Here is a 27,069-nt window from a genome sequence, read left to right on the forward strand (position 1 = left end):
AAAGTTTTTCTGTATGTGCGTGTGTCTTTGTGTTGGTGTTGTGGAAAGAAAGTGTGAAGTTAACATATAACTGGTGTTTCTGAGTCTGCTCTTTTTTTTTTTTTTTTCTAACGTAGGGGTTATTTAACCGAGTCGCCTGCCCTGCCCTACCAAGGCTGTTAAGAAAACGTCTCTACTAGGTAAATGTCAATTGTTTGCTTGGTATTCTCATATTTTTTATTTATCTTTCTGAAAACAAATGTCTGTCTAAATGGTACAGTGTAGAATAAATAAGTGTTAAATTACAACTCTTTAAAGATTTCTGATAAAGAAAAGATTTCTTACATTTTTTATCTTAAACCAAGAGTAGTTTCATTGCATTGAATCATGGGAATGTGCGTTTTCTGCTGGGCTAAAGAGTGGATTTAATTAGTAGGTATTTTTAATAACAGATCACTTACTTGCATCGAAGGTTTGGACACTCTTTGAATGTTAAATGTTTCTTATTATCTTTCAAACCTTTTTATCTACAGGCTTCCACTTATAAGCTTGAAAGTAGTATAACTTGTGCTATAAATATAAAGAGAATAGTTATAGCCTGCATCCTTCTGGAGATGATTACATGATTTACATGATTACGGAGAACTTTAAAATTTAGTAACAGTCTATGTAAGCAGAACACCAGAATTGGTATTTGACATATTTATTGTTTAATTATCTTTTAACACTATGAGGAGAGACTGTTTTTCAGTGTTGGTTAGTGATGAAAAATATATTTGTTGCACTCCAAATATCTATGCAATTATCGATCATTAGCCCGGTTTCCATTGCAGAATTGTGCAAAACGTTTGCTATATTTTTTAAGTGTCGATTAAAAACTATTGCAAATTGCCGACGTTTCCATTAACTAAAACGTAGCATAACATTAGTTCCAAAAAAACTGTTACCATTGCAGTTTTGCTAAATATTCCTTTTTTCGAATTGCCTGACAAACCACCTCATGTGATCGTAAAAACTTTTTTGCGATATATGGGAATTTTTGCGAAATTGATGCCTTTCCATTGGGCGTATTTTCAATTCAGTTTCAATATGCGCAATTTGAAGGGTAATGGAAACAGCTACTGACAAACTAAAACATTAGTAAACTGTATATAAATATATATGGAAATACTTGGTTTGATATTTTTACATGTTAAGCATCCAAATACTTCTAAATCAGTTATTAAATTAGAATTTTTCCTCTCTTTCAGCCTGCAGTACAAATGGCGCCTCTTCTGTTGTTCCTCTTTCTTCCTTTTGCCCTGTGTTGTGAAACGGTCCCCAGCACAGAGTGCGAGAAGCTTAAATTTGTGCCTGGGCACAATTTGGTGGGAGAGGGCTTTGACATTGTGCGGATGAAGACCACCGGAGCTTTTGTGGTGGATGTGCGGACCTACACGAATGGAGGAGAGCATGGCAACTGCACCGCGTGTGACAACAAACTACTCAAAGAGAAGCAGAAGTTGCCATCTTCTGTGCTCGACTGGCGCATCAAGGTGCAGTGCCGTCGCAGCCTCAGTGCCAAGATTTATGAAACTGCCAGCTCCGTTCTTAAGGACACCACCAATTCAGCCAGTATCAGCTGGAAGGTTGGGCTGAGTGTGCCGATGGTGGCAGGTGTGGCTGTCGGTGGCACTCATTCACGTTCAGCCAGGTTTGCCAAGAGCCATGCAGCTCAAGACAAGTACTCCTACACAAGTCACACCTTCTCCTGTCGCTATTACTCGTAAGTCCTGGCCGTATATGTGTGTGTGCACTCTTAAAAGGTTCTTTGTTGGCATCATTGGTTCCATGAAGAAGGTTTAACATCCATGGAACCTTTCCAGGTTCTTTAAAGTAGAAAAAGGTTCTTCACACACAAAAAAAACTAAACTAAATTATTTGAAGAACTGTTCACGAAAATGTTCTTTGGGGAACCAAAAATGGTTCTTCTATATGCACTGCTTTGAAAAGACCCTTTTTTGGAACCTGTGTGTGTGTGTGTGTGTGTGTGTGTGTGTGTGTGTGTGTGTGTGTGTGTGTGTGTGTGTGTGTGTGTGTGTGTGTGTGTGTGTGTGTGTGTGTGTGTGTGATATTTAGGCCACTTGCAATTGTTTATTTTGAACTATGGCTGCTGTCTATTGAGATTGTTAATTGTTAAAAACAAAAACTGGCTAATGGGAATTTTGATTTTCTTTCTCATAAAGAAAAATACCTGGGTCATTTTAAACCTTGCTCTGGGTCAAGCAACATTTTCAAAGTGCTATCCCTGAATTCTGTGATTCTAGAATGTTACGGAGTTTATTAGCAATATATAACGAATCATAAACTAAACAGTGCTCAGCTCATTAAATATTTATGAGCTTGGTACAGTCATAGAGATTTTCACATTCACTGTAAAAAATGTAAGGCCTCTCCAATTCAAAATTTTCTAGTGAGCGATCACATCTAAATTTTTCAATTGGCCAAATTGAATTTCTGTGAAATGAATTTTATCCATTGTGGCAACAGTCTGTTAACATGGGCTCAATTAGAAATAATATGAGCCGATGGAAAAATGTAATTTACCAACACTGTAAAAAATGTCAGGCCTCTCCAATTTAAAATTTTCTAGTGAATGATCACATCTAAATTTTTCAATTGGCCAAAATTAATTTCTGTGAATTGATAAAATTCAAAAACAGTTCTGAAAAACAGAAATTCAATTCGGCCAACTAAAAAATGTAGATGTGATCGGTCACTAGAAAATTTTGAATTGGAGAAATGTTTTACAGTGAAACTGTGAGATTGGTCCAATTAAAAGTTTTAAATTGTAGTCACAATTGTTTATTTCTCAATGCCCAAAAGACAAAAATGAGCCTAAATATATTAAGCAAAATACAGAACACAGACAACAGGGTTGACATTTTATCACATTACTTTATTAACAAGTAAATTCCAACACAGGATATTTGGTGAAAATACCTTATTTTCAAAAACGCGGCACTGCATAGGCTAAAAACCTGCAAATAAAAATAAAAACTAACATTAATGACAAAGTTCCCCTGCATCACATCTGGCAAATGACAGAACAGAAGTTACTTCATTATATAATGAGGATGAGACGAATTAATGGATGAATAAGAAAATCACGAGCTTGACGTGTTTGATATTAAAAGGCAATAACTCAAGCCCTGAAAGAGGCCGACTCCAAACGCAATCTAACGGCACCGGGTCGCATGGCACACATATCACACAAATGACTTAATTTACTTATTACCTATTGTTTTAGACATAAGACAGGAGGAAAATAAAAGTATTGGCTACCATTAGAGTAAACAAGGTAAACGAGAACACACGCATGAAACCAATGAATGCATGAACTCTACAAAATGTCTTTTAAACTTCATACCGGGTCATAAAGCAAAACTCTGGAGAATAATTTCAGTGCTAAATACTCACCAACGTCTTTGTGAGATGAATATCTCTCTTCTCTCTTGGGAATGTATGTGTCGGTCTTCAGCCCCTGCTGGTTCGGCTCCGCTCGCGCTGCCGCTCCCGCGCTCCGCATTTGAAATCTCCACACGAACGGTTTTCTTCAAGCGCATTTTTCAGACGTAGGACTTGTTCAGCCAACATGGATTTTTCAATTCGACTTCCTAGATTGACTGAGCACAATTAAATATGTTCGGTGAATATACAATTTTAATTTTGAGTGAAGACCTTAAGCTATGATTAGTACAATGCATCTTTTTGCATGGGGATAATTATTTGGAAGTCATTTATTGGGCCAATATGTAATTATCAATTTCACAATTTTTCCCCCCAATTTTTTTTTACAGTGTACTTGTAGTACACCTTATTCGGATCATCAGCTCATTAGACTCCATGAACTGAACTGAGGGTTTTAGCTAAAGGAGACATACAAAATGTGCAGAGCGGGGGGTCCCGAGGACCGGAGATGAGAACCGTTGAACAAGAGTAATGTATAGATGAAAAGTATTATTTTGCAGTATTTCAGCAGATTTACTTTTCCACATGAACAAAAAAAGCTTATTAAAAGAGTTTACGCAATGCCTGCATACTCATCCAATCAATGTTATTGACTTCATAAATATGCAAATTAGGACATAAACCCAGGGTTTACAAATGTACAGTGTGAAATTTCAAAACTTGACTACCCAGATCATGTATAAACTCTGTGGAAGTCTGTTTTCACTGTACAAACATAAAATAGGGAATTGTGAGAACGTTTCTAATATGAAATAGACACATTGTGAGATATAAAGTTGCAATTTTGAGATACATAAAGTCACAATAATCAAATGTTAATTCACAATTAAAATACTTTCTTTTTTTTGAGACATAGGTAGTGCCATATTTCATTTTTGACAGAAATGAAAGCAAGTCTGAGGGACATGTTCAATGGGTTGTACTGTTAAAAAGATGCCAGTTGTTCAGCTGACAAAACCCTACGAACTTTGAGTAGATAAAATCTCCATGAAACGGTTTTGAAAGTTGTACAAATGTTTGATCTAAGATCTTTATACAGTGCATGCCATTGTAAATACTAAGTCTATCCCTCACAGCCTCATTTTCATCTGCCTAAAATTCAATATGGCATCTAACCTGACTAAGGTCTATAAAACTCAACAATTACCTTTTCAAACTTTAAGGCAGAAACAGGCCTTTGTTTTGAACGGTGTGATATGTATTATGAAATAACCCAGGATTACATTACTAACATGAAGCATGTAAAGTCTTTTTTCTCTGCTTTCATCAGATTTCGTCTTCATGCTCGTCCTCCACTGACCAAAGAATTTGCCGGTTCCATCAGTTCACTTCCTGCTAAATTCGACAGCAAGACAGAAGCTGCATACAACCATTTTATTTCTATCTATGGAACACATTTCTTGCGACAAGTCGACCTGGGCGGCCGCGTAAAGTCAACCACTGCTGTGAAGACCTGCCAGGTTTCCATGACGGGTCTCTCGGTACGCGACGTGAGCAACTGCTTAACGGCGGAGGCGTACGGCGTCATTAAGGGCGTGAAGGTGAGCGCGCAAACAAGCTACTGCAAAGCCAAGAAACAGAAACTGCAGAGGGGCAACACCTTCAGTGCCTCCTTTTCCGACCGCGTCACTGAAATATTGGGGGGCAATGGCGAGCAGCAAGACATCCTCTTCAATCCAAACAACAAGAGTGGTTATGGCGCGTGGCTCACGTCACTGAAGAAAATTCCTGGAGTGGTGTCCTACACCTTGAGCTCATTGCATATGCTCGTGAAAAACGACTCAGCTAGACGAGCCGGTCTGCAAGCTGCCATCAGCAAATACATCACAAAAAGCGCCATATCAACCGCTTGCCCCTCCAGTTGCAAAGTGGGCAGGCGGCAGATGAATTGCGCATGCAAATGCAGCGGTCATCAAAGAGTTAATAATAACTGCTGTCCGAGTCAGCCAGGAGTCGCCACGTTGAATGTGATCGTGAAGAGTGCTGCGGGATTATGGGGCGACTATTTCTCTAAAACTGATGGCTATGTTAAAGTGTACTACGCAGGGGCTGCAAAGGCTGAAACCAATGTGATTTGGAACAACAACTTCCCCCAGTGGAACTACCAGTTAAATATTGGAACTGTGGATCTGACACAAAGACAGTAAGTAATTATGTTCGCAAACTACGTTATCGTAATCATAGTTTCCGTTTCTGTCAGCAGTACCGTAGATGCTTTCAAAACATGTGATAATGTTCTACAGAAGTCTGTAAACTTCAAAGTTGAAATTTTGTGCAATTTTTTATTCAAATAATACCTGTTCATGTTAGTGTTGTCAAAAATATCGAAATGTATTGATCCTGAAATAGCTGAAACGGTTCCAATACTCCTGTTTTGCAGTATCGATACAACGGTACCAGCTGTGTGTTGACGCTCTCACAACCCCACTTCCTGATTTAGTTAGACGTGTTCCTGGGTCAACATATTTTGTTGATCCTGGAACAACATTCCTGTCCAAAAAATTTATCTTTCCTAACCCTGTCCTTACCTCTAAACCTAACCCTACCCATCATTTATCCATAAAATCAGAGAGAAATTATGTGAACTTAACTGTAAATGTCCCCCGAATCTGATTGGTTGATTGCAATGTTGTTCTAGGATCAACAAATGGCGCTTTTCCACTGTAAGGTACGGCTCGCTTAAATAGGACCATCTCGGTTGAGGTTCCAAGCGTGCCGTACCGATACTAAAATGTGACGTGTAAACACTGCTCACTGATTGGTCAGAGAGAATCGTCACTACCATTATATGCTTTTGTGATATAGCGATTTAGCCTAGAAATCTAGACGCACCCTAGCGGCAGCAAATATAAATTGCAGCCAGGGCGTCTAGCAACTCTTCGTTGGCTTGCGAGCTGTAAAAAACAAACTCTAGTCAGACCAATCACATCGTGTATAGAGTCGTTGGGTGGGCTTAACATAATGACGGCAGAGTTTCGGTGGTTCCGCGTGCTACTTGAAAACAAAGAAGCTGGCGAACAGCGGTCTTTCGAATCGGCTTTGGCTGCGACTCTGGATGACTTGGTGTTAAGCTTTTCTTTGAGAAAAGAACAAAGTACGGCGCTGAAGTCATTCTTAAGAAAGGAAGATGTGTTCTGAGTTTTGCCGACCGGATACGGCGAAAGTTTAATCTATCAACTAGCTCCGTTTCACCCTCTTCGTTGCTCTGGTTGGTTGTAGCGCTATCCAATTGCGTGCAGAGGGAATTTGAAAGACAACCATTTATCCCGCCTCTCGGATTGAGCCCTACCAATGGTGTGTTCCCAGACCCAACATCTTGATGTGGGTCTGGCTTGTCAGGCTAATAGCGATTGAGACCCTAAACACATTGCTAAATGCAAGATTAGCTTGTTCACCATCGAGTTCCCAGACTCATTTTTTTAGCAGTATTTTGCTTTGCTGCCATCAGCCTCCTTTGAAACAAACTTCTTCGTCTTGCAGTTAAAAACATCCACGTCAAGAAGTAGAGGCGGCGCAACTATAACGATCATTCTATAATCCCACCCACTTTGAAGCAGTACTAACTGCAGTGGAAAAGCAAACCGAGCCGAGTCGCACCGAGCAGTGGAAAAGTGAAGCGAGCTGAGCCAAGCCGTACCACGCAGTGGAAAAGCGCCACAAAATGTTGATCCAGAAACACGTTGCACTTGATAAAATTGAACTTTTGGTTCTGCCTCACACCCGCCTCCTCTCAGTCAGTCGTCTCATTTGCTCCGGTTGAATAGTGCTCTATTGAACATTATTTTAGTCGTTCCCGTAGGTTTCGCGCTCACACCAAAAGCGTGACGCTCTCATAAAGCCGCCTCTCTAACAGATAATAACAAATGATCTGAATGGCGGTATAAAGGGGGGATTTCAGGGTGATTGAGACACTTTTTCCAAGTCAACTCAGTGGCAAAAAGTGTCCCAATCACCCTGAATTCACCCTTTGGCAGTTTTCCCCATGGTATTGAAAATGGTATCTAAGTTGGAAATTCCAATTTCGTGACAACACTACTTCATGTCATGTCCATCCTCTTCTTACAGGTCCTTGAAATTCGAGGTGTGGGACCGTGACAACCGGTTTGATGATGATCTTTTGGGAACGGGCATTGTTGTCCCATCAAAAGGCAACAATGTGGAGAGGAGGTTTGGATTCAAGCATGGCTCTCTTTTGATCTACTACACTGCAAAGTGTGGCCCAAGTCTTACAGGGTCTTTTTGTGAAAAATACGCTCCTACGCCGGGTGGTGATGGTACTAAACTAAACTATTACCAGCCATATGACAGAGAGCAGCCAATTGTGTTTCAAAATTCCAATGGCTTTGCAAGAAATATGTCTTTCCTGTAATACAACAACTGTAGAATGTAAAGATACTGTAAAATATTGATGAAGGGCCTTCTGAGATAACAAAACGTATGAAAATGGCCATAAGCTATTTGAGATATTTGGCATCGATACATATTGAAAATAGTTATTATAAATTAAATACCATTGACTCAAATTTACAAACCCTATGTTTTAACTTTTATCTATTTTATCTTTTTAAATATTTTTATTTTTGAAATATATATAAAAAAAATATATTCACAATATATGATTTACTTTTTTTTTTTTAATTTTGTATGTATATTATACAATGACTCTCATATTAAATTTAAAACATGAATGCTTTTGGACATGCAATAAAAAATGTTTTTGAGATTTTTGTCTCTTTTTTTATTTCAGTCAAACTTTAGGCTGCTTATTTCACTCATTATAGAGGGTGAAATTTGTGAACTATTATAACAATTCAAATGTAATGTCAGAAATGACAGGGAAAAGGTAAAACAATGGTTCTGATGAATCAGGAAAGTAGAAATTAAAATGTAAAAATTAAAAACATCATTAGATGAAGTACAATTATGCATTGATGGTTTTAATTCAAATGAGTCACATTCAAGGCATTTCGGAAGATGCATAGAGCATGAAGAACGTGGTATCTGTCACCTTTCTAAATGAGATGACATTAATATAAGAACCCACAGTGACACAGGTGTCACAAACACTGGTGATTTTCTGGAAAGGTCTTTTCAAAGCAATATTCCTAAATTTCAACTCAGGAAGTCCCTAAGTGACATATAAGGAACACCCAGGTTCAGTCATGTGACAATTTGTGCATTTTTTGTTGCCATGGCAACATTTCCAAAATGGTGGCCTTTCTGGTTAGCACATGTTGCAGTGTGAGCATTTTTTTAATACGCTTGTTTTTGTTACTAAAGGTATGTTTCAACCCATGCAACAATTCTAACATTTGAATAACTTATCATAGATAACACTTAACCTGATTTTAATACATTTCTTAAACAAATTGATATAAAACAAGTTACGAAAATATTGTGGTGACATATATGTCACATCGGGCTGTTAACCTTACAACAGTTGATGGAATGTATTTGTCATATTAAGAAAAATATTAATGAGCTGCTCAATTAATTTAGCAGATTCAATAATTTTTTTAGTGTTATATATTTTCTCTATGTTTTATATAAAATCTGGGACTCAGAAAAATGTTAACAGCACTGTTTAATATAATTGAAATATTGATTGGTATTGACCTGCGCATGACCTGCACCAAATGCCAGAAAATCATGCATACTTGGGAAAATGACAAAATGACATACCATGGTGGCTGACAAAATGTTACGCAACTGTTTTCAGACTCTACTAGCATGTCTACATTTCACTGGCAACAATAATTCTTAAAATCAGCAAGCAGGGGATAAGTGTTGGAAGATCCGCCTATGGCTTGATATGTTTTGTTAATAATTTTTTAATAATACGCATAATTTTGATAAATGTTGTGGAAAAGAAAAGAAACTGAAAACATATGCTATTTAGCAAAAAAAAAATTAAATGTTTTTTTTTTAAACTGAGAAATAAATGCCCAATGTGACATATGTGTAACATTATAGATCTCTCACAAGGAGGGGTTGTATTTCAAAAACAACTGCAGAAACATGTTACAAGTGGTCCATTAAGCCTGTTTTATATGCCCCATAATTTTCCTAAAAGGATAAATTGGTCCGGGTTCTTATGGGTTAAAATGACAAATCTTTTTGGCAACACAAAAAATGCAATCTTTCTGAACCAAACAGCGCCCCCTGTATAAAAGACCCTGCTTTACACAAGAAGCATCTCCTAAAGGCCTTCCTCTGTCTTCAGTTTAATCATTTAGGCCCAAACCTCCCTAAACCAGGTTTGTGAAAATTACTATTGTTACAAGCCTTATAAACATTAGTGTGAATTTAACAAACACACACATGCATGTTTATAAATGAAAAGCCTTGTGGTCAAAAGCAAGTAGTGTGCTGTATTTGAACCACCAATTGAATTGAAAGTATTGGTGGTGCACAGAAAAATAATTTAATAATTAATAATAATTTGTTACATTTATATAGTGCTTTTGTCTAGGCACTCAAAGTGCTTTACATAGAAGGGGGGAATCTCCTCAACCACCACCAATGATGATTGACGAACATCTTCAATGCCAATAACCGGCAATGACATCAAAATAATATTTTGTGTAAACTGCACAAATCCCCTCAGAAACATTTGAACATATGTAAAAAAAAAGTAATTACAAAGTAATTTAATTGTACTTGGACAAAACTGCTTTGTATATCTCTTCCCCTTAGATTGGGATGTCTTTGTCAAATATGGAGCCATTTTAAAGTTGCATGGCACTGGGATGAGCAAAAATATGTTATCTACTTATATTCTTGACTATATACTTTTCAAATGAGTTCCCGCAGTTCACATATCTGAGCTCTGCAGGCCCAGGACAGTGAACTGGGGCAAAAAGATGCACTGAAGATGATTTGTTCCAGAAGCTTTCCTCTGGTAGATGTTTCAAGCAATCCAAACTAAGCCCGACAGACAACTGCCGTGCCAATGCTGTATCCCTGCTCAAGTCAACAGTAGTGTCTCTGTACATTTTGAACATTCACATACATACAGTATATTCAAAAGCAGGGCCATAACCACCATAGACATTGAGGGGGACAATAATTAGAAATGGCCAAATTGTTCCCCCCAATATTTGAAATTCTTGCACTGCTCTCCTGCACTCCATTACACAGCGCTCTGTATGTTAGGATGACAAAAAAGAGTCTGGCTTGCTCAGGTCTAACGGTGCTTGTCAATGTCAAAATGATTGCGATGGCCAATCAAATAAAAGTAGGCATGGTTTAGGTTCTCTTTTGGCTCGTTCACAGTCTTCTCACAGACGAGTGTTGCTTAAAGGAATATGCTGACTTTTTGGTACTTTAGTGCTGCGTAATATCATTGCGCTGCTGCACCCATGGTACGGCAGCAAAGTTCCTTGATTATTGAGAGTATAGTTCCTAGCCATTTCGGTCTAGAAAATCACATTTTTTCATTTTTCGTCGGTCTTATGGTGCGTTCACACCGGACACATGCGGCGCGATTCGCGCGAATGAGGCGGCGCGAATGAGGGACGCGAATTGAGCATTTTGAACCGAATCGCGAATCGCTCAAGTTGAAAAATCTGAACTTTGGCAGATATTTCGCGCCGCGTTAACCTATCAGAAGCTTGCTCTAGTAGTGTCAACAATGAGGAGAAAATCTGTATATTAATATCTGGTTCAGACAATATGATTATCACTGTGATAACATTAAATGACATGAAACAAAACCCAGTCTCTTTTTGGTAAATGCAAGTTTATGTATGATCAATAATACAAAAGTATAAGTAAAAGGTATAATAAGCTATGAAATAAAGCAAACAATTCAGTCAAACATTCAAAGTCAGTGCTAGTAGGTTAACATTACAACTGTAACGTACAGTTATAGCCTAAAAATAAAAAATAATTAAACTTCACTTTGCCCTCATCCTAAACGATTTGCCAGGGAACAAATTATAGATCCATGAGACCAAAGATCGCCTGTTACAAGACGAATTATAGCTCGAGACGCCACAGAGACATCAGAGCCAGCGGCAGACGGCAGAAGGACTGGCCGAGGAAAGGTTGCCCTCGCCGGCGTTGACATGTGCTGAACGTCGCTAATCCGCTGGAGCTCACAACTCCGAAAACGGCAGATAAAATGTTCAAATAGGCACTCTTTATATAAATAAACCACAGATTTGAGCTTTAAACAACTACATTATCGACTGAAAAACTCTTAAAACTACGTTTTGTCACACATTAACAGTAGATTTTAACAAAAACAGACGTGTAAACACAGCCCATGTCAGCCATTTCTCAACGAGACGAGCCGGCTGGCAGAAACCCCGCCCATGACGCGAATTCGCATCTGTTGTGCAGTGAATGTCACGCGCGATTAACGCGAATTTCACTCGTGAATGAAGCGAGTAAACTCAAAATGTTCAAGCGTCCACCTTCGCGCGATTAGCGCGAATTATTCGCGCGAATCGCGTCCGGTGTGAACGCACCATTAGTACACAATGCAACTTTACACATCACAACATGTAAATAAGAAAATGTTGGCGTTATTTTGTCACTTATTGAGCAGTAGCGCTAGCTGGAGCCGTTTACCTCCAGTCTTTGTGCCAAGCTAGGCTAGCGGTGGGTGCGTCAGACAGAGTTATGACACGCACAGAGATGAGAAAGGTATGTATGGACTTATCTAACTCTGGGGGATACGGTGAATAAGCTAAAGTCTGTGTGTCTTTCCGGTGAAATCACAACAAAATGCACACAAACGTGTCCATGCTGTTAACATACACTCATTAAACATCTTTGATTTTAATCAGGGCTTGACATTAACGCTTGTCCGGGACAAGTGGATTTTTTGAAGGGGCAAGTGAAAAATAATTTTACTTGTCCAACGGACAAGTATCCTGAGTAAAACGTCCAAACAAAAAATAACTAGGGAATCACCAAAGTGCAAGAATGATTCTGCATTCAGTTAGTGTAAGTGGAGATCGATAGTGGATATATATAAAAACGAACTGACGTTAACAAGGTTATCCTGTTGAGGCTCGTGCAGCCTCTCGAGGACGAAAACAAATGAGTGCCGCTCATACAAAGAAACTCAGTTAACATACACGGTTAAAATAGTGTAGTTTTTATATTTATAACATATGATACAGTTAAGCAACATCACACTAACAAGAGTGTTGTTTTCCTGAATACCATCACGACTGAAAATGACACTGATTTCATACGCCAGTTCCATAAACAATTAATTAACATTAAGTCACTTACATTTTAGATGCAATATGGACTGTTTTTGTTCGATTTCAGCAGCGAAAATAGTTCCAAACAAATATCGCAGCAGAACCGTAACGCATCTCACAGCAACAGCGTGTTACTGAATGATTCAGCATTTGAATGAATCGGTTGAATCAAAGATTCAATGACCTATTCGTAAACGACCGCCTAATTCTTGAATGAATCAGCCGTTTGAACGAATCGACTCAATGACTCGCTCATTAAGACGGTCACCTGCTGCTACCTACTGGTGGTTTAGTTTCATCTTTCCAACATTTCTTATTTGTATATTCAAAAATATTTAAAATAATCTCATAATATTATTTAATGCAGTTGTAATTTTTCAGTGTAAATTATTTAATTTGATTGGTAACAGCTTATAGTGTCTTATTCTAATTTAATGTATAGATCAAATTTAAGAATAAAAAAGGAAAGCTGAAGCATAGCCTATATTTAATAAGATTATCGAAAAATGCCCTTTATAAAAAGGTAAAAAAAATCCCAAATATGCATATTTACATATGTCAAAGCTGATTGAACGCTGGTGAGAATATTGCTTCAGAATAGATTATATTTACAAACAAAATCTGGATAAGCAAATTTTATACTCGGACAAGTGAATGACAGATTTACTTGTCCGAAGGACAAGCGTGTGAACCGGCTTAATGTCGAGCCCTGTTTTAATGAAGAAAAATTATATGGGGGCGGATTAGAACCTGTAAACTTCGACACAGTTTACAAAAACTCTACCACCAGACCACTAAGGAATTCAAATGTTATCAGCGGATCTATGCATTTATTCACTAACGGGAAGAATCTCAAGACTAACGAAATATTTTACGCAAATGAATGCTAATATTATTTGCAAATTATAGTCCAACTAGAATTAGACCTAGAATTTCGTTCACTGTTCTGATACTTTATGCTTTATAAAAATAAAAATAAATGACTTTTGACGGCAAGGTTGACGGCCTTGTTCAAAATCCTAAAGTCGGCATGAAATCCAAAATGTCCGCATTTACTTTTATAATGCATGTCCCTTGCCCTGACGTTGTGGTCTTTGTAATCTTTCATCAAAATCGAATACATTGTTCCTCCTATAAAACTACTTTCCTTTTCACAGATGCCATTTTTGGGTAATGGTTACTAATAATGTCCATAAGTCTAGAATTATTATTATTAGGCTAAATTAAATATCATTTAAAATATGTTTATTAATACTGATGCTCTATCAAGAGAATTAATCATTAGAAAATGACATAAGAATTTGATTAGACATTTCTAAAAAGAAAAGGGAGATTTTTTATTTTAAATGAAGATGTGCATATCACAATCTTCAAAGAAAACTATACAAATGTATGTATTTATTTAAAAGTAAATGTATTAGTGTTTTCTTTCTTCTTCTCATGCGCAAAAATGCTGAAAGGCACAAGCAGTCCCATGCAAACAGAACTTGTTAAAAGTTTGATGTTATGTAATTTAATCAGAAATCTGATCATTTACAGCTCAGGGCATATTAAATGTTCAAAATAATGGTGTTCAAGCATTGAATGGATATATTTTCCCACTTTTATCTTCAGATATCCCAAAAAGTCCACTTAATAGCCTTCTAAATGTATTCAATATCAACAATATTTGGCTTGGTACTTGAATTTGATCAAAAAGAAAGAAAAAAATTGTATTGCTCATCAATTAAGTCCCATTTTACATGTTGGTTACCCACTGACTATTGTGGTTCTTTTGGAAAGACGTCATTCTAGTAGGCTAAAACTGGTTGAAATTCTCCCTTTATTTGTATTATTCCCAATATTGTAGATTAATGTGTTGACCGTGTCATGTTCTCTCTGTAACCGTGCATTTCTCTTTGGAACGGCCTACTCATCGTGATTGTGATATTTGCGATCTGAGGTAAATTGATACCTCACACTGAATAAAGGGAATTCAGATTTTAAAGGTTCAGAACGCATTGTGATTTTCAATGAGACCTACCCCGTTCCCCTCCATTAGAATGAAACAGACCCGCGTCGGTTATTTCGTCAGGCCTACAGGAGGCTCCTGGTTTTGTATCCCGCCTAAAACAAACTACAGTTCCCTACTTATCACTTCACGCGCTGCGGAGACGCGCAGTACAGCAAGCGAGCGGAATGGGGGAGGGGCAGCAGGTAAAGTGAGACGGCGGCGCATGCGCAGAAGCCCTCCAGCCCTCTGCATCGCTCCCCTCCCCCCACCTCTCTTTTTTTTTGCAGCATCAGTACCGCGTTCGGAATCGCATTCGTGTGCTGGAGTCAGAGCGCGCTGCGGGGCATCACTGCACCGCCACGGAGGACACACCATCACAGAACCAGGAACAGGGGAAAGGAAAAAAGGCGTGAAATAGTGCAGAGGGGAAGAACAGGGCGCTCTTTTTTTCCCTGAAATCACCGAAATCCGTGGGAAATTAAACAGGAGCCCAGACATTTGCTAATAATAAATACACGAACGCAGCGGACATCTCAAGCGATATTTTTGGCCAGCACGGCGGGGAAAAATGAAGGATCGCACGCAGGAACTACGAAGTGTAAGTCTGTATTTCTGATGCTTTATCGTTCATCTCCTCCCATATTCTCCGTCTCCTCACCGCAGCCGGGCGTCAGCAGCTGACATCTCACTGCTCACGGTTGAGCTTTTATGGGCATGGTACATTTCCCGATATTTTATCTCCCGTTTATCTTTTTTTTCCTGTATGCACTTACAAATGTAACCGTCTACCACATCGCACATATAGGCTATTATGCTTTTAATAGCGGCTCTCACGCTAGCGCTGTTCCATGTGCGATGGATCGATTTATCGATCAAATCGGGTTATATGGCGTAATTCGCGAAATGAGCCCCCCCACATTAGCATGCATACAGACTACCTTTGATGCATGTCGCCCAGGAGTGTGTGATCTAGGGTATAGACTGCTGCGGATAGTTAGGCAGTATCCTTACACTGATACGCACCATCCCAATATCTAATTCCATGATCACCACCGTGATTAATTATTCATATCCTATACCTTTTTTTTTTTTTTTTTTTTTTTGTTAAACGAAAATAGCATTCATCCGAACAGGTTCCCTTGTTCCGTGCCCTATTACCTTCTGCACCAGGGAATTTTGAGCATCTTCACTAAATCTCCATCCTGGTTACATGTATTCTCCATCGGACGCATTTGGATCATTAGATGGGATGTGCGATTATTGCAGCACGCATTGTTCCGTTCCTAGCCCCTATATTAAATATGAAAGGGTGTAATATTGTTGCACATATTGCCCAATTGAGCTAAACGAATACAACATGGCCGCCAAAGTATTTCTATTTGTAGTCGCGGCGGTATAGCGACTTAATATTTTTTATTTTATTAAATTTCTCAGTAATAGCCTATCGAAGGTGGGCATTGAGACTTTAATGCGTCGCCCAACCTCCACGAATTTTCCGTCGCCGGAGATCAATGGAATATCGTAAAAGGAAACGCCTGAACCCAATGCACTGCACTCATCAGTGTATGCGCGTGTAGCGCGCTTGCGAGGGAGCGAAAGGGGTGGGGGGTGTAAGAGAGATATTAACATGTTTGTAAAAATATCGGCAACTTCACAACCAAGCCCAAAGACGCGCACCTTTCTCGGGGAGCCACTTGCTTCATCATAAAAAGTCATTTGTGCAAAACCCCGACCGGAATCAGCCCAAGACTTCCCTTATTCCCCCGGAGACGCGGAGCATCTGATATCAGCCGTTGCTTATCAGACGCAACGTAGAAATGTAATCTACAGATAATTGGATTTACAGAATTCGCAATTATTCGTGATGCGCGTGCAGACTCCCCAAAGCCGCGCGAGCAGGGTACGCTGGCGCGGCCACAGTGCTTTTTAAACATATATATCATTAGTCTTGCGTCTAAAGGTGTTAGTAGTTCCACGCGAGTGTGATGCGACATGATTGGGCAATAATCGAATTTTATGTAATCGTCAACATCACTGTGACGTATTGGTCGCGCGGTGAGGGAAGTGCACGGGTTCCTTGGACTGTGGGCGTGCGCAGGGCGAGCGTGTCTATGCATAGTGGAGACAAGCAAGGATAAATCAGACAGAATTCATTGACCTTGCCCCTTTCGATATTAGGTTTCATTTGTATAGGGGAGAGATCTGACATTAAATGAATGAGTAAGATTGAATGGGATAATTACAGCCTGAAGTATTTCTCATGAAATTGGGCCGGGAAAGCATTATGCTCCACAGTGACCAAAGCAAACCTTTGGCTCAGGAAAAAAAGTCAAATAAAATGTCACATTACAAGGACTGTAGATTTATGACTTTCATCTGTACCCCAGTGAAGACGTCACCACAACAGCCTCGTTCGGATAATTAGCACACTTATTTTATTACGATTGCACAGAACATTTGTACAGAATATCAACGGCAGATCATTTGATCCAGACATTAGACCTGTGGATCTGGGGCTAGTTGTCGCACAGAAGTTGTCACACAGGCTATTTTCTCTCAAAAGTTGAATTAGACAATTGGTTTCAAGCACCAAGTTCAAAAAATGTACAAATAATGTATAATTATACATTAACCTTTCACACTTTTGATGTTTCATAACTGTCTTACTGTTTAAATATAGGCAGAAAAACGAATAGACCCTTTTCACAGACTGTGATGACGCAAATCCAGCAAAGTTTTGTGTATTTTTTTTATTTTTATTTTTTTATGTATGTACATTTATAACACTAATACTTTGTATTTTATTTGCATCAAATTACAAATTACTGCTGTGAGGGAGTTTCTAATACAGCGTCTATGGGAGTGATGGTAAAAATGAACATATTTCTCTCTTTTGACTGCCGTTATCAATCTCACTTTATTTTTTCCCCTCTTTCTGAAAGTTGTGAAATCACTATTGTGGCCTTTTTCTTTTGCTATTTGAGCAAATGGGCACACAACATTTTTTTTTAATTAATATATTCTCTCATTCACCGCTATAAAAGTTAAGGAACACTCCACTTTTTTTGAAAATAGGCTCATTTTCCAACTCCCCTAGAGTTAAAAAGTTGAGTTTTACAGTTTTCAAATCCATTCAGCCGATCTCAGGGTCTGGCGGTAGCATTTTTAGCATAGCTTAGCATAGATCATTGAATCTGATTAGACCGTTAGCATCAAGGAACTTTGCTGCCGTACCATGGGGGCAGCCGGTGCAATGCTATTACGCACAGCACCTGAAAATAGTCCCCAGCACGCTCCCTGTGTAAGCAGGTTGTCACGTTGGTTATGTTGACGGAAGTTAGCCTATTTTCAGGCGCTGCGTAATATCATTGGTACGGCAGCACAGTTCCTTGATTATAACACAGGAATGAGAGTATAGTTCCTAGCCATTTTGGCCTAGAAAATCGCAACTTTTCATTTTCCGTCGGTCTTAGTACACGATGTAACTACAGAAGAGTCAAGTTTAAAATAGGAAAAATACAGAAAGTCTTTGGTCATTTTTGAGCAAGATGCTAACGGTCTAATCAGATTCAATGATCTATGCTAAGCTATGCTAAAAGCTATGCTAAAAGCTATGCATGGATTTCGATCGGCTGAATGGATACGAAAACGGTAAAACTCAATTGTTTAACTCTAGGGGAGTCGGAAAATGAGCCTATTTTCAAAAAAAGCGGAATGTTTTCCTTTAACCCAACTATGACGACTTCCACTCTGAGGAACCAGGAAATCTGAAAAGGGTCTATAGGCCGTTTAATGGCACATTCCTCTTTATAGTGTGACAACATGCCTGCTATACCACAGAAGGTCAGTGTGTCTTGATTGAACCTTTTTCCTTGGCAGTGGAAATGTTCAGTAGCTTATTTGAAACCAAGATTTTATAAGGCATCAGCCTGTACTGAAATTGACTTTCAAAAATAAATCTACCCTAAGAAATATTCACCAGAGTAAAATATGTGACAGCCTCTGTCTCCCCTAATATATGATAATAAACAGATAATTCCATATCATAAGCATACGGTCTACAACTGAGAAGTCTTTTCATGAGTGATGCCGTGTGATGACTGTCTCTTTTGAAAAGCGGATACAGCTCATGTCAGCATTGGAGCATTAGTGTGACAGAGCAAGCATGCAATAAGTATTATTAAAAAGCATAACATTTGAACAAAATGGTTCCAAACCATGATACTAAACATGCACAATGTATTGCTGTGCTTCACTGTGCCCTGTAATGTCCTTGAGAGAGGCAAGGTTGAATGTCTGTGTCTCTCACCCTCTCTCTCTCTCTCTCTCTCTTTCTTTCTCTGCCTCTCAGCTAAAAGGCTTGAGAGGTGAAGTCATATTTACAACAACTAATTTAAACGATATAGGTGGTGGCGCATTATTGAATGTGAAACACGTTTTTGTTGTGCCTTCAGAGTATGGAATACTAAAAGGATAGTTCAATCCAAAATGAAAATGGTCATTTCCACACCTGTCTGACTTTCTTTTGTCTGCTGAACACAAAAGAAGATATTTTGAAGACGGTTTGCCTTTGTGACTGTTGGCTTTCATTGCATGGACCAAATATTGAGACATTTCTCAGAATATCTTCTATTTCTCACAGGAAAAAAAAACTCACGAGGGTGAGTAAATGACAATTTTCATTTTTGAGTGAATTATTAATGAATAACCTGTCAGACTGTCATGTTTGCCAGACCCAAGCTAAAAGCCGAATAAGTTACAAGATATGTCTGGATGTTGTAGCTTGTTAGTATAGGCTCAGTGTTTAAATATTGAAATGTTCTGAGAACACTGAATATTGGATTGAATATTAAAATTCATATTTAGACTGTACTGAAGAACTTTTCTCAGATCAGTTGAATGCAGGACGTGGTTTACCACATGATATGTATATCTCAGTTAGTTGGGTAATGAATAGGTTAGAATATGCAAAATGTAGGGAAAATGTAATATATTGTGCATCAAAATAAACGAACAAGCAAGCAAAACAGCATTAAATACCAATACATTAAGAATTAAGACCCGTTTTAATATTTGTGTTGGAATACTGTTAAATCTAATTAGTTAGACTTACTTAAAAAAAAGCATGCAAACCGATTGCCTTAAAAAAACAAGTAAAGTGAAATAGGAATAGTATGTTGTGCTTACAAATGCTTAGTTAGTACACTCTAAAAAATGCTGGGTTAAAAACAACCCCAGTTGGGTTGAAAATTGACAAACCCAGCAGTTGTTTGCTATGTTTGCAAATGTTTGCTTAAAACAACCCAATTGCTGGGTTTGTCCATTTTCAACTCGGGTTGTTTTTAGCACAGCATTTTTTAGAGTGTATAGTTCACTTACAAGAGTTCTAGTAACCCAAAAAAGAATTGTAGAGAGTACTTGATCTTGTATTTTAGATTTACTCTTGACTTAGTATAGTTACCATTGTTATGTTTTGCATGTTGAAGTCTGTGTGTGACTCAAGCATGGTCAACTGCAAGATATTGTTACAAATATAGAGGGATTGTATCAACCCAATTAAAAGTTTCACAAGGCGTTTATGACGTAAGTGTTTGCAATAAAATTGCAAACGATCATTATGCAACATAAAGGGACATATTACATAGGTTCATTTTAAAAAGTTAACCTAATTTCTGACTAAATCCTTAACCATAGTTAAGTTTTCATTTAGAAGCTAGGTCAACTTTTAAAAGCAACCTATTTATTACTTCTCTTCCTTTGAAACCAAATAACTGTAATTTATTTTCTGCATTGCTGCATCAATAGGAAAATAATTACAATAATATGAATGTCCCAAGTGGCCAACCAAGCGGAACACTGATCACCATAACGGTGACCAAATGTTGAGTTTTTGTTTTTGTTTGACAAAATGGCACTCAAACCAATCAATTCATCTTAACTTGGGTTTTCTGAGTAAACAAGGAATAGTATGTGAACAGTACATATTACTAGATTTTTACAATTAACTTAAGACATTAAGTAAAGTTAACTAAAAAGTGTTAGTTAGAATCACTGTTGGATTTTACAGTGAAGCCACTTACTCTTGTTGAGAGATGAGTACAGTATTTGTAGAAAGCATGCTATATAAAGAATTTGTTTTTTTATCATAATATGTTTTGCAATGAACATGATATCCAGATTATTATTTGGAGTAAAACCGCAGGTGTGGACTGACTGGAAATTTTGCAACCTAATACCTAATTTACTCAGAAGCTCCAGGAAAGCATCCCATACTGTATCTTGCCCAGTTTTGTCCAGAAAAGGAGAGGTCAGACACATTGTGCTAATTGATACTAAATGAGTGCTAATAGATACAATTCAGCTGCACCGTAAACTCAATGGCATACTTCATTTCACAATACTTGGTGCAGATGTGATATATTTTCTCAAAAAAAAAAGGAAGAAAATAAATAATAAAAAATGAACAGATATTATTAGATATTTTTGTATGACTATGCAAAAACTGCTACTGCAAATCAGTAGGTTTATATAAAAATGGAACATAACTGGTTGCATTTTATTTAGTGATTGCACTAGAACGAATGTCTAAACTAGAGGAAACATAATGCTTAATGTAATAAAATTAAAAAGGTTTTTATGAATGCTAAACCCCAAAACAAGCGCTCATTTCTGAGTCGATTGGTTGCTAACCTATTAGATACTCAAAAAGGTTTTATTTAGAACGTGTGGGGTATTAATTCTCTGGACAGATGGAATGGAAGCAGGGAACCCCGGTAGCCGACGCGACACACAGAGAAAGTATCAGAATGATACTACAGCTGACTGCAGCAAGAGCTGAGCTCATGGGGAAAGTGAACTCAGTTGGTGTCTTGTCAGCCGACGGGGCCGGAACAGGTAGATAATAATTGGCAGAGAGAGGGAGAGTGGAATATACGGCTACATATGTGAAGTTGGCCGCTGCCCAACAACAGATGCAACAGATGGGTCAAGATAGGTCACGGATTTGGCTGTGTCAGTGGGAAAAGGGAAGAATAAAGCACTGCGGGCATGAAACTGCAGTAAGGTTAGGGAGGGAGGTGGAATTTCCCCAAATCTCAGATAAGGCTGAATGGAAAGATGAGGTAGAGAGTGGAGAAAATGAAAAGGGATAAGCAGTGTTGGCCACAGGTACTGTAACAGATGGAGGATGAATGAGATGCATCATAAAGACATTTGATTAGCAGATAAATGAAGGTTTAATGATTCAGTTGTTGGGTTATTGCGCTAAATATACACTGTGAATATTTGCAGATGCACAGGAATGGGGTAAAACTGCTTTGTAATACTATAAAATGAATTTTGAGCAGTGACATTGCACCGGTAGCTTAAACTGATTTGGTTGGCTCTTTTTGCATATAAAAATCTCAGCATTTGGTGAGGATGCTCAGAGATTAAACTGCAATGTTTCCACTTAAAACTTGTTAGTGATTTGTAACTGTGTGGGAACTGGGGCTGAATGATACAGGCGAGTTAAAATGATTAAAGGTTTAAGTGTAGTTGAAGGACTGTTTGAGGATTCTTTATAGACTAAAACCAGATTTAGCAGAAATGTGGCATTGGTTGCATTCTACAGAGGGTATGCACGTGACGCCACCGTCGGCCGGAATGACTGCGGTTATGCCCACCGAGTGGCAAAACGACTGACCGGCAGCATTCGTTTTCGGTGTGAATGCTGCGAAAAACACACAAAACACAACTAAAATGGGATTGACGGTACAAATAGATTTGACGAGAAACCTGAGGGGCATTTTTACAGACTGCTGAAAGCTACAGAAAAGAGAAGCAAATGGATCGCTGCAGTTCACAGAAACAACTGAAATCCAGGCAGCGAAACATGGATTTGCAGTTATCATTTTGTCTCAATTTGTTGAATTTTGGGGTAAACTCATACCCTATATATTGTATTGTCATATATTGTATTGACAACTCATCAATTAAATATTTACCATCTTATATTCTGCATAATTGTATGTTTTTAAAGGGGTCATGAATTGAGAAATCTACTTTTCTTTCAGCCTTTGATATATAAAAGTTCATCGTAATATAAGAATATCCTGTAAGTTTCAGAGCTGAAAACTTCCTTGTTAGTCAAAGAAAAGCTTTTATTGACACCAGGCTCAGCAAACGCTCGATCTCAGAATGTGCCAAGCAGTGACGCCTCAACAGAAGAAGTAGTACGCCTGATTCTGTAGCCCCGCCCACCGATTATAGGCCTACGTGGAGCTAAACCGGATTGAACTTCCAAGCAATAAACATGCTGCATAAGCTTCATTCGGATTCCAATATTATGAATGCATGGATGAACTTTATTTTGAATGAATAACCAGCTCACGTGCGTAAGACATTGCGCGTTTGTTCCTTCATTTCACCGCGGATTAGTTTGTAAACAAGAGACTGGATTTGCAGACAGGATGAGATTACATGAATGATTGAAGCATCACACTAATGTGAGTAAAATATGTTTTTTTAATATGTGACAGTATTGCATTGTTACAGATCGTTTGATATATATTGATTATGTATACGTGTCTAACTGAACATAACTTAGCACGCTGTCACAGGCTGGAGGATCCTTTATTTGAGGTGTTGTTGGTTCATTGTGCTGCGATTCGTGATCAGACTTGGTCCAGTGCTCGCAAAGCCCACCGTCCCGGGGCTATGTGTTTTCCAGACGGGCTACCAAAATGTATCACCGGCCTGCCCGACGGGTTATCTTAAATAGTGAAATAACATTCCTTTCTTGATGTGCGTTGTTCACTCTCTTGACATGATATTTGAAGGAAAAATACAATCGCAGAAGTTTTGATCATGCTTTGATTTGTCTGACTCTGCAGTGAGGCTTGTGCATGCGTGCGTGTGTGTTAGTGATGCACGGTTCGCGGTTATATCCACCGACCGGGCGGGCCAAGTAATAAAAAAATAACATTCCAATTAATTGCGGGTGGATGAGAGATAATTCATTATGTTTGTTTGATAAAGACATTTTGCCGTTTTCCCACACGCTTTCAAAACAATTCCTAACATGTGCTCACGGGGGAGCAGAAGCTGATTATAATATGCAAAACTTATCCAATCATAGCAGTGGGCATTTACATGCCCACTAAACAAACTGAGCGTTCCATGAGAGAGCCTCAAAACCAGGGTAGAAAATAGCCTATTACTTATTCATTATGATGTTTTTGAATGTAAAAACCACGCGAAAGTCATAATTTGACCTCAGACAACAGTATAAAAAATAAAAAAGCCAGTTCCCTTTAAATAAACACTGAGATAAACTACACAACGATATGACGATATAGTATATATAACATTGATATAAGCGATCACCCGGATTTAGACCTACCTATATTGCATTTATATGAAGCATTCAAAGGAAAATTAGCTTCCTGTATTTCCCCAGCGTTGAAATCAGGCTCATATAAATGTCAGGAAACACGATTCGATAAGTTGTAAGAACACTATATGGAGTCCAAACTTTAGTTTAAACTAATAATCGTTTGTTCTACTTGCGTTTTCACAGTTGTTCCTATTAAATCCATTCATGCAGCAGCTCTTTTGCCACTCAGACTGAGGGGGCGTGTTCTTGCGGGAAAGTGAAGTCAAAGCATAAGTGGACTAGCACACACTTAAGTAGCACTTTAATCCTGAATGAAAGATCTGGGTTCAGTCTTGAACATTTCTACAAGATATGAAGATATCTGCTAGCATGTTAGCTTGTAGTATTATAAGCTACGTCTGGCCAACTTGGGTCTACATTATTGATTTGATCTCTATTTAGATTTCTAAAGTATAATTTTTTAAGGATACTACTATACTAATAATGCAAATAAGGATAGACTTGTCACAGTTGTGACATTTTAATCTTACATGGTTAAACAAACATGGCTGTGGTTGCTGTTAATGTTGGTTGGCAACATGGTTAATGTTAAACCAACATGGTTGGTTTAAGCAGGTTTAGATTTGAATGTCATGGACTATTTTGTTTTTTACATTTAAACAATTATATTTCTTTGTGTGTCAAATTGTTATGAAACATGCTCAGTAGGGGATTTATACATTCACTGACCACAGGATATAGCTATTCTACTATATAGCTTTCTACTCTACTGGTTGTAGTTGGTTAGTTGGGATGGTAATCATAAGAACTAAATCTAATTTCTTATAACGTTTAGTTTATTTAATGACTGTATGGACAGTTTTATTAGTACTTGAATAATAATTTAACTATGAACATAAAAAACATTTATATTTTAATAATCATTTGAAGCAATCTCTTTTGGATGTGCATTTTTAACTAGTTTTGCAGTTCTTATGACTCAGTGGTCATTAGGCTGATTCAGACTGATCAGAATTATTTATTTTTTTTGACTAATTCAGAACCGGCTTAATGACTCAAAAGAGTCATTTCTTTGCAAATCAGGCAACACTGGTAGCAATGTATGTTCGTGAGGACAACGCAATAGAAAGCTGGTTGTTTATCTTTTGCACTCGCATCTCGCTAATTCAGACTGCAAACACACAATTCAGCTAAAACTGTTTCTTTTTGCCGTGTCGCTGTAGATTCAGAATAGCAGTGCTGGAAACATTTAGCCTGACGTTGTCATACTCAGATTCTAGTCAGAATATGAGTCTGATGCTGCTCTATTGGGCTGTGATTATGGGGCGAAAATGCCTCTGCACTCAATTGGATAGACCTACAACCAATCAGAGCAACGGAGTAAGTGACGTATGTTGAGCGACACATTGTTGTCAACAGAACTCAACTGCACGCACGCTGGAAGAAGTAGAAGAAGAAGATGAGTGTAAACGATCTTTGCCGGTGTTGTAAAAAGATTTTAAGGATACACGGAGTACTTACCAACACGATTATCATTTTTGAGAGAAATAGTAAAGGTGAATACATATACGAACAAGTTCTCCGTTTAGTAAACAAATTCAACCCAAGCGCTCTTTAGTGACGTGGATGAATACGTTACTGTTGATCATCTGTCCATCATCGTATAAAGCCCGCCCTGACAATTTGATTGGTCTGAACAGCTCTGGTTCAAGCATAGTTGCTCCACAACGGATCAAGTCCAGACCAAGCGGCAACCTCCCGCAGTTTCTCTTGAAGCCAATACGGAAGTGCCTCAAACTGCAATTCATCGACTGGCCGCTAGGGACAGGCTCCAGAAGGGAGCAGAATCTCATTGAGCCCCATGTTAAAATGGCCAACTTTAGAGCAGAATAAAACATGTTTACAGCCTGGTACAAATTGTGCTTTTGGTCTATCCGGCTCATTTTGCCCTTCATGACAACTGTGAGGGGGGTGAATTTTTTTATAACTCATTCGTTTACATTATATAAAGTCTTAAAGTTCTGCATAATTAAGGGCGTGGCCACTTCGAGTGACAGGTAGATAGCCATTTATCTGCTGTCTGTTAGTCATCGCGTCACTTAAGCTCCGCCCACGTCCCGCCTTTTTGCCCATTTTCTGTTATCCAGGAGTGACGCGCGATGACGCGCTTCCAAGATGGCAACGGCCATCTCGTCCCTACTTTGCGCTTCAGAACGGCTCATCAGAATCCTATGGGTGACGTCACGGACACTACGTCCATATTTTTTTACAGTCTATGGTCCAGACCGAACTTCCCGACCTCAAATGTTGTGGGCGGGGCTAAGTTCGCCTGGTATCCAGGCTAAGAAACATTGTCAGGATACTTTAGAACTAAAGTTTGATGTGTATAGGATGTGCTCCTCTATAGTTTCTCAAATTAAGACCAGGATACATAATAGCATCCAAGGAAGAGTTGAATCTGTCGTTTACTCACCCTTATATCATTCCAAACCAATATGACTGTTTTTGAAATATATATTTTTCACTTTTACTGATGTGCTTGTTGCTCTTTTCCGTGCTGTTACAATTAATGTGGACAGATGCGTTCAAACTTCAAAGAATGATGCAAAATCACTGTAAAGGTGTCATAATAGTCTTAAATTTCAGTCTGTTCCTCAGACAAAGCTACTGTATGGTTTCAAAGACACCGGCACATTCTTCAAAATTTCTTTTGTGTTCCACAGAAGAAAGTCAGTCATAGAGGTTTGACAACACAAGGGTGAGTAAATGATTTTGAATTTTAATTTCTGGATGGCCAGTTCCTTTAATCTGTCTTAACATATGGGTGGGCGCCCACTGAAGTAATTGGAATTTTTTTTTTCCTTTTTGCGTATGGTTGCTCCACCATTAGCAGTCTTGGAAATTACTGAAGAATTTGAAGAGGGAGGTCCTGTCAATAACAGCATTAGTATTGATCCATTCTTTTATCGATCCATTTTCCTTCTTTTTTG

At 38.4% G+C, this 27,069-nt stretch overlaps 2 protein-coding genes across 2 annotated transcripts in view; both read left to right on the plus strand.

The window, feature by feature from the left end:
• Positions 1-1,241: 1,241 nt before the first annotated feature.
• prf1.3 (perforin 1.3) lies at positions 1,242-7,931 on the plus strand (the record flags this gene model as incomplete). Its single annotated transcript, XM_079828633.1, has 3 exons — positions 1,242-1,744; positions 4,760-5,632; positions 7,555-7,931. The coding sequence occupies 3 exons, from the start codon at positions 1,242-1,244 to the stop codon at positions 7,856-7,858; spliced, it is 1,680 nt and encodes a 559-aa protein (XP_079684759.1). The 3' UTR covers positions 7,859-7,931.
• A 7,066-nt stretch (positions 7,932-14,997) lies between these two features.
• stx1b (syntaxin 1B) overlaps positions 14,998-27,069 on the plus strand; it is a 54,231-nt gene continuing 42,159 nt past the window's right edge. Inside the window, exon 1 of the mRNA XM_079829416.1 lies at positions 14,998-15,301. Within this exon, the coding sequence (XP_079685542.1) occupies positions 15,272-15,301 (30 nt within the window). The 5' untranslated portion in view covers positions 14,998-15,271. The remainder of the gene's footprint in view (positions 15,302-27,069) is intronic.

Source organism: Gobio gobio (genome assembly GCF_949357685.1).
Source record: "Gobio gobio genome assembly, chromosome: 11".
NCBI lineage: Eukaryota > Metazoa > Chordata > Actinopteri > Cypriniformes > Gobionidae > Gobio > Gobio gobio.